We start from the raw sequence: 19,732 nt of genomic DNA, 5'->3' as shown, positions 1-19,732 counted from the left end.
AATGTTTTAAAACATATAACCTTAACAGCCTACCACACTTTTATCACATAAATGTTTTTTAACCAAAGTTGATGGCGAAGAGGAATTTTCAGTAACTGTGGCTACAGCACTTCCCTAAAAGCAGAAGGTGACTCACACGTGTAAGCGTGTGTTTGAATTTCTTCAATCTGCAACTCAAAAGTACAATTGTACGTACTTATCTTTGGCTATTTGAAGCTTATTGCTGACAATGAAGGCTGCTAGGCACTAGAATGGGTCTTCGAGAGAAGACTGGAATGTCCTCTCATGGAATGGCACTTCTCAAGTCTCTCACGAAGGATCAAGTACCATCATCTGACAAAGAGTTCAGGTCTCTTTTATAAATCAACGTTGGCTTAACTGGGAAGTTAACAGTGTCTGGAAGTATCATCAAGGGTGGGAAAATGTTGGGGGCTGTCGTGCTGGAGACGGGAGCCCCATTTGCAGGTCTGAGGTGATTACAGCAGACTGGCCACCGTGGGCAGTACCTTCTGATCAAATGGGCAGTACCTTCTGATCAAACAAAAGAAATGACTTTTTGGTAGCTGGCGGTATAGGACACAGACACATTACAAGAACTATCAATCCTTACTTCAATTGTCTTTCATTAAATTTGAACCACAAACCCAATTCCTGCAGCTGCCCAAGTTCCACTAAGATTAACCTCCATTAAAAAAAAAAAAAAAATTAATTCCAGTGTAGTGAACATCCATCCAGTGTTATATGAGTTTCAAGTGTACAATATAGCGATTGAGCAATTCCATATATTACTCAGTGCTCAACAAGGTAAGTGTGCTCGTAATCTCCTTCACCTATTTGACCCATCCCCCACCGACCTCCCCTCTGGGAACCATTTGTTTGTTCTCTATAGTTAAGAGTCTGTTTTTTGGTTTGTCACTTTTCTTTCCTCTGTTTTGTTTCTTAAATTCCACATTTGAATGAAATCATATGGTATTGGTCTTTCCTCTAGAAAACTCCGAGAAAAAAAACAATCACGTTAATTTTAATCACAATTCCTATTTGAAAGTGGAATATGATTCCAGATTGAAGAGAGCTCTGAAGCCTGGAAAGAACAGCTTAAGTGGAGTAATTCACCAAGGTCAGGATAATTCTGAGCTGGAGAGTCTTCCGAAAGGCTTCTCTTCAACTTGCAAAGAAAACTATTGAGAACGAAACTTCAGGAAATATTTCCACCTCATCGGGACTTAAGCTTTCAAGAAAGCTTTACCTTGACATAAAAGGGGCATTTAAAAACTGGCGCTAAAAAGATGGATTTGCATAAGGGACAGATGAAAATCCCATAATCACATGCTAATAATCAAAGATGAACTACAACCGCCTGCTGCTATTAACCATGGAGAACTACAGGATTAATATTAACAATGTAACTGACACATCCCGATACAGGGAAAGACGACTGCTGATTGAAATTGAAGACAGAGAGGGAACGAAGAACAAATTGTTGGTTTCACAATTAGCCACTAAGTTATATTGATAATGGTTTGTTGGATGTGACTACAAAGTAATGAGGCATATTTAGATGTGCCTGTGGAGTCAGTGTCATTGCACTACAGTGTCATTGTCATTACAATCCACGTGACCCGCTGTGAAAATGCAAAAACCACGGTGTTCTTTATTTTGGAACATCTGCATGGTAAGGTGGTAAAATAATTCTTAATTCTGTCCAGTAGAGAGAAACTGTATGTGAATGTGCTTCAATTTATCTATTGTAGCTTCTGGCTCTCATTCCGTAAAGTTAATTTCAGCTCTGGACCCTCCTCTAACTTTCCTTCCCTCCATGAAAGGGAGCAAAGAGAAATATGTGCCTTCCCCAGAACGCGGTCGTGGAATTATCCATGGTTTGAGTAAGCTTGAGATGTAGTCCAGTTCGTTTTGTCATTTGTGGTTCACGTAAAATATTTTTAAATGGCTCGCGCTGCGCAAAACTGGGTGACGCCACTGTGCAAATGAGTCCCGGGGAACTTCCGCGTGTAGACGGTGCCTCAAAGTCGTCTTGCCCCTGGCTGAACACAGCACCTGGCTAGCCTGCACTTCCTGGCTACGTAGCTCCTCTTGACACCCCTACCTAGAAGCAGGGCACCCGTTTAGTTAGCAAAGCCACGCTTTGTTTCTGTGATCTTTTCCCTCTCCTTTATCCCCACAGCCAGTCATCACGGAGGATCTATCAGTTCTAGAATCCGTCTCTTGGTCCTGGGATAACTTTGCATCTCCCCTTTGCAATTCACTCCTCCGGGGGGCTCTCCACCATTCACCCGGCTATAATTGGTCTTCCCACTACCGGTCTCTCCCTCACTTCACCCCATCCTCCATGCTGACCTGGAATTAACTGTCTGAAATACAGGTATCATCCCATGACAGTGCTGCTAAAAACACTCAATGGTTATCCAAAGGCTCTGAGTTCAAGTACTACAACTCACTAAAGAGAAATGTCATGGCATTACATTATCCTATTTGTTTGCTATTTCTGCACCCTTCCCTCCATCTGTCCTTACCAGCAATCTGGGACGACTGAGGTACAAATGGAATGCACCCACTTGGATGAATGACAATACGTAGGTATCATTTTTATTATTCCTCTCTTGCATATTCTTGGATCTCTAAACTCCACTCTGTTCAATAATAGCAAAACTCAAAATAAGGTATGCATGCTACAGTTCAGTATAAAAAAGTACAAACACAGACACACAAACACACATTTGAATATCTCCCCAACAAAACTGTGCAACAAGACTTTATGAAGCCAAGACTGTGTTAAAGCAGCAGAGGATGAAAAACTCTGAGCTTCATGACCCTCAACATCTGCTGCGGTGATGCCCTTCTGCAAAGCCCCTGGGGTAGCATTTCCCCAACATTCTCCCTGCAGGTCAGGTTTGCCACTGGGACACAGGTGGCACGAGTCAATGGCCCTCTAACACCTACAGCCTTCCGGGGCCTGGACCCCCACACACTCTGCCGGGCTTGATGAGCCTCTACGGGAGGCCTGGAGTTTTGGCCTGGACCACATGGAAACCGCTTTACCCAGGCCTCCTTTCGGAGAGACGAGCAAACCCATCTACCTTACACATCCCTGTTGCCCTAAGATTCTCCTTTAAAAGGCAAGCCTTTCCCCAGCTCCCAAGCCCTTCTCTCTCATTTCCTCAGGACTTCCTTCTTTCACCTTACTGTCTGTATTAGTTCAATCAATGAACACTCTTACTAGTATGTAGGTCTGTTTCCGGCCCTCCCATCTTTGCTAACACTTTTATCAGACTTTATAAAATAATTTGCCAATCTCATTTTGGTTCTTCTGCCTTGATTCCTGGGTATGCATGTGCTGTTTCCTTGGCTTGCCACGCACTCGTATGGCACCTCGTCGACCTGGTATGTTCTTGTCATCCTCTCTGAGGGGTCTCAGAAACACCTCCTCCGGGAAGTGCTCCTCCAAGATGCCATTCACTGTGTGACATCTTAGCCATTCATCTTCTTGCCCCCAGGCTCGAGCAGTTTGAGGACAGGGGCTCTGTCCTAATTACCTCTAAATCACTAGTTCCTAACAAAGGGTCTGGCATGTTTGCTGAATGAATAAGGAATAGCCGTGCCTTTCTGCAAGCCAGTGGCAACTAATATGGGGCCAGCACTAACTCCGCATCCTTATAAAGGGACGTTCACAATCAGAGATAAACAAACAACAGAAACAATCCAAGTGCCGCTTCCATACAGGAGACCTCAGGTATAATTGGCACAGAAGAGCTCCTTGGGCTGCAGAATGTAAACTCATTTATGACCTGGAATAATTGTTCGTTCAACGAGCTCACAAGAAAGAACTTGTGAGGCTTAGAGAACTCTGCTCGCATGCTTTGAAAAGCAGCAGGAGCCGCTTGGGCTGAAGTCTGTTTGTTTTACTTTTATCAAGTAAGAACTAATTGCTAATGTTTCCTTCCCCCCCCGCCCGCCCCCCGCAAAATAGTTTATGGCCTAATGTACAAGAACCACATATCTGAACTGGCTTTCAGAAACACCAGAACTAGCAGCAGCCAAGAGTCCCATGCCCCAGACTGCCAAACAGTCTCATGTCCGGAGAGGAAGGCTGAGAAAGGGGAAGCAGGACATCAGCAAGGTCAGGCAATGGATGTCTGCAGTCACTCTACAAGTAATCAGGGCCTGCTGGGGCCACGAACTACCTAGGGGTTGAGATCCAAAGATGATATACAGTGGAGTGAGGACAGAGAATAAAGAAAAACCCCACAAGTGGTGCAAACTCAAGCATTCTTGAGTTTCCACCTCACCTACACCACTTACCAAGCACATGACCTTGGGGAAAATTCTCAACCATTCACCACCTCAGTTTTTAGAATTGTTTTGGGGAATGAAGGGCAAAATGTTTATATATGAATGAGCCTGGGACACACAAGACAGGGAACACATGAGAGATATAATTAAGACATAGTTCAGTCCTTCCAGAGGCCTGCCTTCTGTCAGTGTAATAAGAGTTTAATCCACACGTTTCTTTATTCATTCGTCCATTCACTCATTCATTCAGGAAATATTTATTGACGACTCACTATGTCTCAGGCCCTGTGCTAAAAGAGACAAGTGTCTGCACTCATGGGCTTTACCTTCCAGTAGGAGGGGGGACACAAGAAGAAACAGAAACATATATACATAAAGAGAATGTAGGGGGGTGATAAACGCTCTGCAGTAAAATACAGGTGAAGGGGCTGGAGAGCGATGAGGATATGCCGTTTAGGTAAGGTGACAGGGAAGGTCTCTTTGATAAGGTGACAACAGGCAAAAAGTGATGGGACAAACCATGTAACGGGCAAGTATCCGCCCAAGGAGGGCTGTGCCTGGTGTGATACAGGGCAGCCCCACTGGCGACTCCAATCAGGACACAGGGAACCTGGGAGCCAAGGCATCATGTGCTTTGAGGAGCAGCCTCATTCCCTGGGCCCTGGGCCCTCGGGCTCCCACTCTCCTTTGCATGGACCCACAGAAAGGACTCCATCGGGAACACTGAGAGTCCTCTCCCCAGCAGGCGACCAGCACTGAGGGGCTACTCAGAGGACCAGAAGTATGTGGGGATGAGGAGCAGCCTTGGAGAGCAACCAACATTCTAACCCAAGTGAGATCAATGTACGTCAGGAAAGATGTAGAATGTTCGCCAGCCATCATTACAGGGTACAAGAGACAAGAGAGAAATCCTTGCGTATGAGTGCTGAGGGGATGCGGAATAAGGAAAGATACAAAGAGAGGCGGAGGCTTCAGTGGGCTTTGCTTGAAGTGGAGGTAGAGAGGCAGAGAGCTGGAGGACGGCTGGTTACCCCGGGAACCTCCAGAAAAATGAGATGAAAGACTCTGCATGCCTCTACACACAAAATTGTGTTTAAGGAGTTTGAGGTTCCCCTCAGTCCATCCACAGACTCTGAAGACCACAGGTTATGAATCTCTGCTTTAGCGAAAGGGGCCTTATCTCAGTCTCGAACTCCCAACTTCAAGGTCACTACCCAGAGGGCCCGGTGGAACCTGATGGCCACGGTGGCTGGTGGAGATTTAGAAACGGCAGCCTTGGAGCCCTGACTATAACCTCCAGCTTCATGGAGGTTAAGCAAAGTAAAACATTTTTAAACGCTGGATTCTTCCTTTCCTTCTTTAGGCTACCAGAAGGTTCTCGACCCAAACTGGCAACTACACGGCACATGCGCTCCTCAGCCTCCCCTCACCCTCAGCAGGCACTGCTCACTCCCCTGGCGGAACCAAGGTAGAGCCTTCACAATGTTCTCAGCACCACACTCCAGAGCTCCCGCTGATGGCGGGGCACCACACACAGACGTACACGTGATCGCGGCTTCGGCCCTCCCTTTATACTGGAGATGGTGTTAGCCATCAACTGGCAGAGGAGTGCGCGGTTTGATCTTTTTTTAATCTAGTAAAAGAACGAATTATATAAGATTTTTGCATATTTCCTCATCCTATGTGAGCAGCTGTCAGGTTGAGGTTGTGGCGAGAAAAATCCATTTTCCATTTGAAGCTAAGGGACTGATTAACACCCCTCAGGTTCAGGTTCAGAGCAAGTAGCCCAAGTAAGCCACAAAGCTTCTTAGTAAAAGTCATAAATCTCAAAGATAAGTCACGTGTGTGCGTGTGTGTGCCCATGCGTGTGTAAAGGGTTGTAGAGAAAAGTCTGAAGGCAGGCAAGAGGTGATAAGAAGAAAGATAAGATCTGAAGTCCTGTGAGAGCTGAGAAATCATTCTGGTCTAAGAAAAGTAAACCTTGCAACACTATCAAAGTTGAACCAGCAGGTAAGCCAGTAAAATGCTTTTATTATTTGCCTTATTTGGACTTAGTCCATATTTCTGTTTAATTGCTCCTCTCATTTTCTTGGGTAATAATTATAAGGCTAACTTTTCAAATAAAATAAAATTGTTCCTCTGCTCCATGTAGACTGGCTACAAAGCAGGTTAAGGCAAGTATCCCCAAGCCCGTGTCCTAGTCAATCACTCTTGGAGTTTCTATGTAAGGGCTGGGTGAGGAACACTGTCTCATCCTAGCTCTTGCACTAATTATCTGAGAAGTCACTTGGTAAAGTGGGTCAGTGGGTCTCTCTGGGCTCAGTTTCCTGGTTCATTAAAGTTATTATGTTTATTATTTATTATTAAGCATTTATAAATACATTTGACTAGTAGGAGGCGTATGGGGGGGGGGGGGGCATGCTGGTGTGCACTGGGGGGAGGAGGGGTGTAACCATCTTGCAGGATAAACCAGCAAGTAGTTCCATAGGTTCTATTGTGAGTCTCTAACCCTAACCTAGTCACTAACCTTTCTGCCGTTGGTCATGAGACCTTAGCAAGGGTGAGATGGAATGTCTAAACATCCATCATTGCAGTGTGTAAGAAATCAAAGCCATGGCTCAGTAATGCCTTTCTTTCAATGGTTCAGTAATACCTTCTGAAACCCAACACAATGGCAACCTTCACTTTGCCTACACTCACTGCGACTGCATCCTCTTTGCTGCAAAATGAGGCAAGAAAGCCCACAGATGAGAAATTACTTATTTCTTATAAAAACAGCATATGCAGTGTTATAATTACTTAGAAACACATATATTACTGTCTGCATCCTGAAGTACCTTCTAGAAACTTTAAGATCCGATCCCTGACTTCCCATCTTACTCTGTATCCCAGAGGTCGATTCCCACAAACTGCATTTGCTAGGCTGTGCCAATGGCTTCAGGGTAAGTGCGGCCCTTGGGAAGCACTGGTGGGAGGCTGGGAGACAGGGAGAAGACAGGGCATTCCGTCCCCTCCTCCCAGTTGGCATTCTTTGAAGAGGTGTGTCTGGCAGTGACTCCTCCGTAGTTCCTCCTCTTGCAAAGCTGCTCCCTCTGTGGCCCCAGCTCCTGCTGAGGCAGCCCCCACTATGGTTCCAGCTCTTGCTGGGTGGTTCTCCCAATACCCACAACCTCCTCCCTTTGATCTTCCAGCCCTGCAGGTAACAGCAGCAGACTCCTGCTGTTGCTCATCTCTGGAATGCCTCCCGGTGCCTTCAGCCCTCCCAATGTTTGCAACAAATTCCCTCCGTGGGACCATCTGGCATGGACTCTGCTTTCCTGGCTGAATCCTGAGTCCCACCCAGGGGACTACCTGTCTCTAGAGAACAGACATCGTGTCTAAGAATACACGGGTTTCAGGGGCGCCTGGGTGGCTCAGTTGGTTAAGCGTCTGACCCTCGATTTTGGCTCAGGTGATGATCTTGCAGTTCATGAGATCAAGCCCCGTGTTGGGTTCTGGGCTAACAGGGCGGAGGCTTCTTGGGATTCTCTCTCTCACTCTTCCTCTCTCTTGCTCTGCCCCCACCCTACACGCGTGCCCTCTCTCTCTCTCCCTCTCTCTCTCTCAAAATAAATAAATAAACATTAAAATTAAAAAAGAATACACAAACTCCAGGAAATATACTTGGCAAATTCGTTCCTCCTGCTGGAAAAGCTCTCTCAAAGGTGTCATTTGCCAGACCACCTAATGTGTTGGAGCTGAAGGCATGTGTTGGAGCTGAAGGGACACTAGACAGAGAATCAGAGAGCCAGAACTGACTTTCCAGTCATGTGACCTTCACAAGTACCTTAGAGTCAAATGATCCTGAGGTTATTCGTGTCACAGCAGGATAAGAGTTCATCTGGTCGGCCCGACTGGCCGTTAGACCCAAACACAGGAGGGCCTGGAAATACGTTTTAGAAACTGACACGGTCGTTGCAAATCCAAATGTATCACTATTATTATATGAGGCACAGCTGACTTCCATAGAACAAAAAGTGCTTTGCACCCAGCTTAGCCTGATTTTGATTTCTCAGCCTGATTTGTACCAAATGTACTGACAAAGTGCACAGACTCGTGCTTGGCATTTCTCCTGAAGAGCTGCGTGGGTCCTAGCTCTGATTTGTGTGCCAGGCTCTCCTTGGCATCACGGCAACAGGGCGGTTCACCAAAGACCACACGGAGAGGTCAAGGTCAACTTACCAATGTCAAGGACCCGCTGCTTCGCCGTATGCTGCCGAGAGTGCCAGTACTTCCAGTATTTCAGCTGCTCATCTCGGTTTTTGTCTTCACTGAAGACCACCATCACCACGCTCTGCAGAGGGGAGAATCACAGGTTTTACTTTCTGCCCAGGGCCTCTGATGCGTCAGCCTCCAGTTCTGGCAGTCCGGCCAGAGGTGTGCTCCCATGGGGCTGCTTTTCTTGCTTTACAAAACCCAGACAAGCTCAGCTGTGCAGCTTAGTTTGTTTACAGATGGGCCTATTCAAAAAGTGATTGGGAAATGAGAACCGTACATAGGAAAAAAGAATCCTACCTCCTCGTCACCACGAGTCATAAACAACCAAATTAACCAATGAACAGCACATTTGTTGTCTTGTGGGGTGAGTGGGAATACCAAAAAAGTCTATTTGGTACTGAAAACAAACACATTTTTGAAATTCTGTATTCTGAAACATAGAATTTGGTACCATTTATAAAGAAGCAAGCACCTGTTTCTAGCCTAATTAAGTGCCTCAGGCTGGAATAGTGGAGTAATGAGAGAAATACTAAGGTAATGAAAGAAATACTACAAGATGAGTTCATACTGATGAACAGGGGTCTAAGTTACAGACCAAAAGCTACGAGGCCAACTGTTTTATTTATTTCAACACAATTTGGATGGGCTTTCTTGGAAAACTAATCATATCTTGTAGAAATAAGAATCCAAAACCCCTTTGAGTCCTAAATGATAAAAATCCTCATTAAACTAAATAAACGTTAATTCACTGCCACTTACGAGATGAGACCCTACCAACACAAACAACCCCAAATCCCTTTAACTGCAATATCAGGGATACTGGTGCTCTCCTCCCTCCATAACCAAAATACTTCTTGGACATTTTCCTACTATTGCAGAATATTTCATTGATTCTCGTTCCTTAATAACTTCTCCCTTGTAGCATTTTGCACACTTGTAGTCATTTCATTAATTATTTATAACTATTCTGTCGATGGCAATGTCTTCCCATTGGCTTCCAACTCAAAGAGGACAAGGACAGTGGTCCTGGTGCCTGGCAAATAAGAGATACACAATACATGCTTGCGGCTGTACCGTCAACTCCAAATCGGGCTGATTCCCAAAGTATGTGTGAACATTGGTTACACAGGAAAGCAGGTCTCTGTTAGGAACACTAGTTCGGAAATATCTATATTATTCGGATTCACAAGCAGCATGACCCTCGAAGGTCCGGAGAGATGACAAGAAGGGGCATCCCTGGCCATTCTGGTGGAACTAAGAGCCACAAGCGTTTCATTCTTCTCTCTCCCACTTCCTGAATCTGTCTTCCACTTCCTGAAACTTCGCCATTTACAATAGTCCCCCCTTAACTGTGGCTTCCGTTACCCACAATTGGGCACCCCAGTCTAGAAGCAGAGAAGCGTCTTCTGATAGCTCATCCAAGGGTCAACAGTAGCGTAACGTTACGGTCACAGTGCCCACATCGTTCGTGTCACTTCATCTCCTCATGTAGGAATTTTATCATCTCCCATCATCACAAAAAGAAGGGTGAGCGGAGTATAGTAAGATACTTAGAGACAGAGATACCACATTCACATAACCTTTATGACAGTATATTGTTAAAACTCTTCTATCTTATTATTAGTTATTCCTGTTAATCTCTTACTCTGCTAATTTATAAATTAAACCTTATAAGTACGTATGTAAATGAAAAACCATAGCATATAAATGGCTACATACTATCCATGGTTTCAGGCATCCACTGCGGGGGTGGGGAGGACCTACAATGTGTCCCCCAAACATAACAGGGCAAGGACTACCGTATATGTAAAAGTTCAGTGAGTGGTCTCCTGGTGTTTATCTCTTTCTGTTCCAAGATAAAGATAGCAGGTAATTTTTTTTGTAGCAAATGACTACGTTAGCCTAAATAATGGCATATTCTTGGTCTGGAAACTTATTTCTTCAGTAATACAGAGAAAGGCAGTTTGAAAATGCTATTAACAAGCATACATGCTTCTATTCAGAATGACACTGTTCTCCAAAATTAATGCTGGTGGGTTCCAAGTGCATCCCTCTTTTCCTCCATGTTGCTTGCTCTCCCAGAGCTGAGGAGAAAGAAAGATCCCTCTGAAAGGCACCATTCTAACTCTCCAAGGGTGTTAGACTGAAGTCCGTGAGAGAGCAGGGCTCTTTCTAGCCAAAATGAACAGATGGAAATAAATTAAATATTAAATTTCCACAGTTTCAATGAAGTAGAATTCTTGGAAGAGTGTCTATACTCAAAACTCAAGGGGCGCCTGGGTGGCTCAGTCGGTTAGGCGTCCGACTTCGGCTCAGGTCACGATCTCGCGGTATGTGAGTTCGAGCCCCGCGTCGGGCTCTGTGCTGACAGCTCAGAGCCTGGAGCCTGTTTTGGATTCTGTGTCTCCCTCTCTCTGACCCTCCCCTGTTCATGCTCTGTCTCTCTCTGTCTCAAAAATAAATAAACGTTTAAAAAAAATAAATAAATAAACTCAATAGTCATGGCCTTAGAATGTGAACCATCCACCATCTTTTCAGGGTGAAGATAATGGTGCTGTTAAGAGGGTGCATATACATACTGGTTATAGAGTTATACAATCTAAAAGAGTTACACGTGCGCTGGTAATTTACAAGATTGTGTTTTAAAAAGTAAATTTATCCAGAGTAAATTTATCCACACGTGGGGGTAACAGGGTATGAAGCCTAGCATATATATCCAGAGGTGGGTCCCAGGCTAAAACGCTTATTATGGCTTTTAGCCCTCCATGTGACTCAACACAGTGTACCTTAGTGGTTAAGAGAATGAGTTCAGGAATCTGACTGCCTGGGATATATCCTGGTTCCCTCACATTTTAGCTGTGTAACCTTGGCCAGTTACTAGTCTCTAAAAGGCTCCGTTTCCTCATCTGTAAGATTACAAAAATAGTGCCTATATCATAGGGTTGTTGTTAGTTTCAAATAAATGGATTGCTAGATATATGGTACTTAACACAGTGCCCGGCACATAGAAGATCCACCCAATAAATAGTAGTTGTGACGTTGTGGCGCTTGTTAGTATCATGGCATCTCTCTGTCATTGTTGTCGTCATTAATATTATTATTATATCCCTCCACCATTACGATGATTATGAAGAGGAGGAGGATGGCCCCCCTCTGCCACAGCCTTGACCACAGGGTAGGGAACACACCAGGCACCTTTCCGCCTACAACGGGCTCAGCCTTGGGTAGGACATTCGCTCCACATCTTTCTCTCACTCCCAGCTGCCCTGCCTCCCGCAGCTCTGATCTGGGACTGGGACAGGCTTACAGGGAAGAAGAACTGCTGGCCTGAGAAATGACCAGCAACCTTCCTTATCTTTCTCACTGAAACAAAGCCACAAAACCCAGCTGACTCAGAGATCACCACTGCAATGATTTTACCTAAAACTAGTAACAGACAAGCTGGCCAGCAGGTGCCCAAATACTCTTCTCTCTCTTCTCCCTCATTTGTTACCTTTGCACGGGCATCTGGGATGGGGGCAAAGTCACTATGCTCTCTCTAGGGACAGCGTGGCTTTCTTCTCAATGTACTAAAGAGCTTAGGAGGTGGTAGCTATGGGTAAAATAAGGTGGGGTGGCACTCTGCACAAAGCATGTAAAACAAATCATTTTACAATCGGGCAGGAAAGTCCTTCAACCTCTTTTCAGAGAGCTCTGCTATGATTTTCCTTTTCAGGAGAAAAGGATTACCAGTTTCCTCCCTTCTTGGCTGCGGCGAGAATGCCAGAAGCTGGTAGGCTTCCGGCACAGTTCCATTTCCAACAAACGGAACTAATACTCATGAATGTGAAAACTCCACCGAGTCACTCCTGGTAGGGATCATGTCATGCCTCACTTTACTCCTGAGGAAGCAATGGGCTGCAGAAGGGCTTTGTAAGCAAGTCGCAAAGGGTCCGGGGACACAGAATAAATTGCAGCCTCCCTCACAGAAGACAGCCGCAGCTCTTTCCTTGCCCACAAATAAGCTCTGACTTACAGCTACCTGCTTGAAAAATTAAGATCAATTGATTGAACACAAGAACAACCACTAGGTAGCATAAAGGTAATGAAGGAAACTGGGAAAATCCCTTGGATACAGCCAGAGAGCATGTCTCAACCATGTCCCTCCCTGGGGTTTATTGGTTACTGATTAAAATGATAAACGGTAAGCCAGTAAGTTCTGTCCTGCTCCAACTCTCTGACATTTGTTCTGGAATTATTTATTTTGGAATTTTTTCCACACCCTCCCGCAAGATGAAGGAAGGTAGCAATTTCCTTCATCTGATCCCTCTGTGCTTTATTTGAGAAATAAGGATCATACCCTAACTTTGCTGATTGGGTGTCGGAAGCATTTGTTGTCTCCAGTCTCGCTGAGCGTTATGGCATAGAACTGTCCTTTGTTGAGGTAGGTCATGGGGCCCTCCCCCTGCTTCTGACGCAGAGACTTGGTAGCTTCCAGGGTGTATTGAAATGTGCCACTGTGAACAGAAAACAAACAGTGGTCAGATTCACTCACTTGGACATTTCTGCCTTCCTAATCAATTTCACATTGACAGCATTTTGTAGGAATATTAACCAATATTTACTCCATTTCAGAGACAAAACACAACATATGGCAAAGAGATGAGACCAGACCAAAGGTCATTGCTAATACAATGTATAGAGCATTTCTAATAGTGGCCCATAAACCAGATGGTTTAGAAGGAGAGAAAAGTCCATAAAGAGCCTGTCCAATTACGTAAGGTTGTGCCAGAAGAATCTGTTAGGTCTTGGATGGCAATCAGTAATGCCTGAAGCTTAAGAACTGATAGCATTTGCCACTTTTATCCCAACAACAAGCCAAATGTGTGAAAGGTTTTGTTTAATTCATACCTGTACCTAGACCTCTTTTTGTACAACCAAGATGTTGCAAAATAGCTATGTCCCACTTGAAAACATTTTGAAATGTGAAAACCTAAATGAAACTCAAACATTCACTATTGAGAATCTAGTTCCATAGCAGAAACTGGGTTTTTTATTTTTGGTTTTTTGTTTGTTTGTTTTCAAGACTGCAAAAGAACTCATGAAAGGGTAACTGCTGTAAATCAGGAGTTTGCAAACAATGGTCCCCTGGCCAAATCTAGCTCACTGCCTATTATTGTAAATAAAGTTTTATTGGAACACGACTACATTCATTCATTTATGTCTTGTCTATGGCTACTTTCATAACAGCAGGGTTTAGTACTTGTGACATATGGTGTGCCAAATCTAAAATATTTACTATCTAACCCATTGCAGAAAAAGTTTGCAGATCGCTGCTCTAACTCATTTCCCTAATATATAAAAGCAAAATAAAATAAAAACACTGATTTTCCCAAATTTGGAGAATTTATCCATTATTTAAAGTAAACAACAGGTATGAACCACAATCTCTTTTGTTTAAGATGTCCATTCAGAAATATTTCTTTCTCCTACACTGCTGGATGGCCTATAGTGATAATCCAATAACCAATGTTTTGTGTATTTTTTTAATCATCAAAAGCTCTTCACTGGGCCTATTATTTTCTTAGCTCTTTAATTCAGTAGTCTTTGAAAAGCTGGATGTAAAAACGTGTCAAAGTTCACCTCTTAAAATGACCTACTTACAAGATTATGGGGGACCCCTACTTTCTATGTTAAACATTTCGGCAATGTTTAATTTTTTGTAAGTTTTGTAAGGAGAAAGAAATGTGAAGGGCAAAACAATATTCCTCATTTCATGGTAAAAACCTTACGCTTAAACTGATAAACTAAGCAAATTCCGGAATATGTGTCTTAGAATTAGGTAGGAAATAAATCATTCAAGACAGAACCAATTTCACTGTCATTTTGCTTAGAAAAAGCAATTTCAGTACAGCCACTGAATCATAAAATTTGAGACTTGGACAGGATATTAAGAATCACCTAGACCAGCAATTTGCAACTTGTCTAGGGCACAGACTTTGTTTAAAAAAAAAAAAAAAAAAAAAAAATGAAGAAAGCTGTGAACCCTCTCTCCAGAAAAAAAGCACATATGAACAGAAATAGTTTTGAATCTAATTTTGGGGAGTTCATGCCCCCTAAGCCTGTCTATTCATAACATAAGAAAAAAAAACCACCTTCCTCATTTCACAGCTGAAGACAGGCTGAGAAACTTGCTCACTCCAGTGGACAACGACAGCAGCAGAAAGAGAAGACAGGTCAAGTGACTGATAGGTCAATGTTCTTTTCACCAACCAGACAGCTGACTACATGGTGATTTGGGCTTATAGCATGTAAATTATGTATGTATTTCCACATTTTAGAAGGTTATTTGGAACTCTGGTTATCTTCCCCACCATGCCCCTTCCCCTCATGAACACCACACACCCAAATTCTGACTTGGACGATCTGGGGAGACCAAATGGGGAGTCTGAGGTTGAAGCAAGATCCTGAAGGATGAGGAGGACATTAGGCGGAAACAGAGAGAACAGAAGAGAGCCACACACATAAAAGCAAAAGGGGCAAGCAATACAGTAGAGGACAAGGTTTAAAGTAAAGGGACCAGCAGATAGAGGGCTCTGACTACCTTCATGAGTAACTTGTGTTTAATTCTGTCAGAAATCACTGGTACGTTTTATAAATGGGAGAGAGATTCATTTCTTGCCCTTTTCTCCTATCTACAGACATGATCACGACCGAGGTCTTTGAACATCTGGCACCTCTACCTAGAATGTTCTTAATACTCCTTCTTTCCCTGGAAAACTCCTGCTAACAGTCCTTCAAGATGTGGCTCAAATGCCCCTTCCTGCAAGCTTTGGCCCACCCCCCACTCCTCCCGACCCGCATCACACACACAGGCCTGTAGGTCCTCTCAGCTTTCTGTTTATGTATCTCCGTGGCAGGACTCACCACTGACAATTTGTATTACAATTGTCCATCACTACACTTGTCCCCTCCAAGTCTACGGGCCTCTTGTAGGGAGAGGGTGTATCTTATCCCCATCCCTCTCGCATGGCTTGTACACAGAAGGCACCAGAGTGTATGGTACCTGGTAGCTAAATACGTGCAAAGTGGAACAGAAGGAAGAAGAAAGTGCTGGCAGAAAGCTCACTTATATTTTTATAGTTCAGAACTCGAATAAGAGTAAGTTGCAAGGGACAGGACAGGGAGAATAGAATATTCGGCACTTGGCAAGTATGATGAAAGTGTAGTAAGAAAGGTCAGGCAGATCTTTACCCCTCTAGAGTGGGTAGCTGGAGGATGGTTCCATCCTTAGCCAGGATAGGAAATAAAAGCAGACCAATGAAAGAAGTAGAGAAGGAAGGAAAGAAAAAAAAAAAAGACAAAGAAAGAGACAAAGAGTTCCATTTATTCACATGCTGTGTTGGAGCCCATGCGTCTGAGCTTTAGAGGATCACCCAAGAGGGGATATGTAACCAAAAGAACAGAGAAAGGGTACGGGCCTCAGAATGTAGGTCAAGACTGGAAACAGCAATTTAGAAGTCATTGTAATAGAGAAAATAATTTTCTTTTAAAGGTTCAAAAGTATAACGTAGGGATACATTTCAAGTGTTAGCAGTTCATCAGTTTCTAGGGGCATCTCCCGGGAGCCTACCTTGATGCCTGGTCGTACATGTACTCCTCAGCGCCAACGGAAGCACTCCGGAATTTCTGCAAAATTTACAAGTCATCAAAATTAAAACAAATAGGTAAGTCATCATGCAAAAGAAACAAAAAGTGACAAATGTATCCAAACCGTTAAATCCTCACTTCAGAAAGGAAAGTAACACATTTTTTAGTACTGTGTTTTCAACTACAATGAAAATAGTTGCCATTTGCGCACAGAACTCACATATCACCTGCACACTGAGAATTATGCTGGACAGAAAGGGTATTTGTGCTTTGCATATTATTCACATGTCCATATTCACATGTCCACAGGTGTTGCAAAAGTGTCTGCAGGTACTGGAACCTGTTTCTTCAAACATATAAAAACATCTCTTCCATTTTCTATCACTGCCAATGCATATTCCAAAAATCATAAATTCTTTTTTTATTTACTTATTTTAAAAGGGAAGGACAGAGACAGAGAGAGAGAGAGCATGAACAGGGAAGGGGCAGGGAGAGAGACAGAGAGGCAGACACAGATTCCTAAGCAAGCTCCAGCCTCCGAGCTGTCAGCACAGAGCCTGATAAGGGGCTCGACCTCACAAACCGCAAGATCATGACCTGAGCCAAAGCTGGAAGCTTAACTGACTGAGCCACCCAGGCGTCCCAAATTCTAACATTTTAACCGGCTACCTGTATAAAATTGAGGCAAGTGCCATGTTTCCTGCATCTGCAAAATGCTTATTTACAGTGATTAGACAGATAAATGTGTTAATAGATATAAAGTACTAAGTACAGTACTCGGTACATGGTGAACTCAATATATGTGTATTAAATTCTATTCTATAGTAATCACTTGACCATATTCAGTGCCCTTCTCTAAGATCATCTTTATCACAATATTTTAAGAGTACATTTTGGAGGGAAACTCTAAAGCCTAGTATTATGCGTGAAGAAGCTTGGATCCAAGGATATCCAGTTGTTACTTAGTGCCAGCTGGAAGCACTTGGTTACATTTTAAAACCTTTTCAAAAGTAGTTGTGCAAACACCCCCACTTGATCCTGAAGTGAATATAACAGGATGAAAAAGCACTTGGTTGACCACACACGCCTGCTCCTCCCAATGTGACTTTTTTCTAGTGTCTCTTTCAAAATAACAACTTTCCTGCCTCTCTTTTCTCAGCCATAAGCTTCCATTCTTTGACCACAGTTCACCAGTTTCCTTCATAGGAAAGGGTTACTCACAGCTATTTTCCAAACTTTCTTCACGATCCTTAACCACCATCTCTAGAATTCACAATTTATAAGTAAAATATACAGGATACTTCTTTTTATGTTGTCTTATAAATTCCCTGGATCCAAGAAAATGGGTTTTGTCATCAAAGTGTATTTATGTGCATCCTAGGAGCTTGTTGACTGGTTCAATAATTGTGACAAAGAATCAAAGATACAGATTTGCATTTCTTTTGCAATCAATCAATCAATCAATCAATCAATCAACAAAGCATTCAATGGGAATCTTCTGGGGCTCCACCGAAAGTTGGTTGAAGAGATGGGCAAATTCACATGAACAGCAACCACAACAAATCAAAGTAAAATAGACCAAATGACTAAATGTGAAAGTCTATTTTGAATCATTCATTCATCCATCCATCCATCCATCCATCCATCCATCCATCCATTCAGGTGTCCTGGCTGGAAAAGCAAATAATGGGCGTTGCCAGGAAAGGAAGGTCAGCAAGATGACAGGACGATTTCGTAGAAATTGTGGAGACTATTCTAACCCATGGAAGCTAAAGAGAAGCTGGATCAATTGAAGGAATTGAGGAAAAGTAATCCAGGTGAGAGAAGACCAACACGAGTCAAGACAAAATGATGGCACAAATGTGGAGTGTACATGGGGACAAGGACACGGGCCTGATTTGATTATGAAGGGAGGACCTAAAAATCTAGGTTAAACGTTTAGTTTCTCGGGCAACCAGCCATATTTTAAGTACAAAATTGCCATATGCGGCTAGTAGCTACCATATTGGAGCGAATACAGGAAAATTTCCATCACTGTAGGAAGTTCTATTGGCCAGGGCTGATCTACGAAAAGGTATTTATACTTAGTATAGTTAAGAATTAGAAAATTTTGGAGTAGGAGGGTAGCATGATGAAAAGGGCACTTAAAAAAGGGATAGAGGAAATGCATTTCCAAGGTCTCCTTTGAAGGAATATGCAGTAACCCATAACGATACGAATACAACTAATTCTGGTGGACCAGCATTAGTAAACACAGGCCTCAGTGAATTCATTGTTCATGCCGCAGAATTCTGAAACCTGAGGACAGACTAGCCTACTAAAACACATTAAACTTATAAATTCTGTGGTTCTAACCCCTCAGGTGATGTGAGAAGGTGTGATATACTACGACTGTTCAGACTCAAAGGGACTGCATGCTGACTAAAACACAGAATCTTACCCTAATAAGGCACATGTGAACAAGAACTATGAAAAAATAAAGACAGTAAACATGTTGCCAAAATGTCTAAGCTTACAACTTCATCCTTCATTATTTTATATTGTCTTTATAATTAAAAAATTAAATGTGTGGTCCACCTGGAAAACATCATAATCCTTCATGAGACCTGATCACATTGATGGGTCATTACAGCCCTACCTGATTCAGTATGGAGAGTCATACCCAAAATGTTTGGGTCATTCTGGTTATAGTTACCAAGTTTCCACAACTGTTTGGAAATCTTTTCACATAATTCGTAGAATGCCCAAAGGCAAGCAGACAGCCAACAACACCGTACTTTACTGTGATTTGATGTGTGCATCTATACATTTCTTAATCATTTGGACTGAGAAAAAGGAGAGTAACAAAGGTACGGTAACGTATATTTTAAAGACGACCCTGAAAGGACTCAAGATATCAGGCAATACTAGAATGTTACATTTAAATTTTGGATATTAGAATTCTACAATTTTTTTAGGTGGGAGGAAGGAGACGTCTGCTTACGAGTCTACTGGAAAAAGACAAATGATTCGTCAACTGTCAGAAAATCAGATACTTTCTGCCTCCGTGTCTTTGACCAGCCACCAATTTCTTAGGTCTTATCATTCATTTATTCACTTATCCACTCTTTCAATAAAGACTGAGCATCTGCTTCGTGTCAGGCAGTGTGCTAGATGCTATGGGTACCAAAGTGAGCAAAAAGAGAAGAGGTGTGTGCTCTCATGAAACTTCCGGTCTATCAGAGGAAACATATTCATTAAAAATACCATGCATTCAAATAATCACAAACTGGTGCCAGCACTCTGGAGAAGAGCAGCAGAGTTCTAGGAGAGCACAGCGTGACTGAGAGAGTAAAAATCAGTCCCACTGACAATCGGCCTTTGTGTACTACTTCCGGTGGCACACGGACAAGACCAACAACGTTTCCAACAGAAGCCCAGAAGACAGGAACACAGCTACGAAAGTGAATCACACGTCTTCCTTCTAAGGAACTGCTGCTTTCTTAGCAAACGCATCCTCAGTCCTGCTTGGCTTATCTCATCTCCTGAACTATGGTTA

At 43.2% G+C, this 19,732-nt stretch overlaps 1 protein-coding gene across 4 annotated transcripts in view; it reads right to left on the bottom strand.

Annotated features, from left to right (window-relative positions):
- The window catches only part of GRHL2 (grainyhead like transcription factor 2), a 170,389-nt gene that overhangs the window by 79,780 nt on the left and 70,877 nt on the right, over positions 1-19,732 (bottom strand). For all 4 annotated transcript variants that reach the window (XM_053896592.1, XM_019467969.2, XM_053896591.1 and 1 more), the window contains exons 5-7: positions 16,178-16,233; positions 12,905-13,061; positions 8,530-8,641 (exon numbers count right to left, since the gene is read on the bottom strand). In XM_053896592.1, the coding sequence (XP_053752567.1) occupies positions 8,530-8,641; positions 12,905-13,061; positions 16,178-16,233 (325 nt within the window). The remainder of the gene's footprint in view (positions 1-8,529; positions 8,642-12,904; positions 13,062-16,177; positions 16,234-19,732) is intronic.

The sequence above is a fragment of the Panthera pardus genome, unplaced genomic scaffold (assembly GCF_024362965.1).
Source record: "Panthera pardus isolate Hobbes unplaced genomic scaffold, ASM2436296v1 HiC_scaffold_7, whole genome shotgun sequence".
NCBI classification, from domain to species: Eukaryota; Metazoa; Chordata; class Mammalia; order Carnivora; family Felidae; genus Panthera; species Panthera pardus.
Note: the sequence above shows the minus strand (reverse complement) of the source record. Positions and strands in the feature narration are given on the sequence as shown.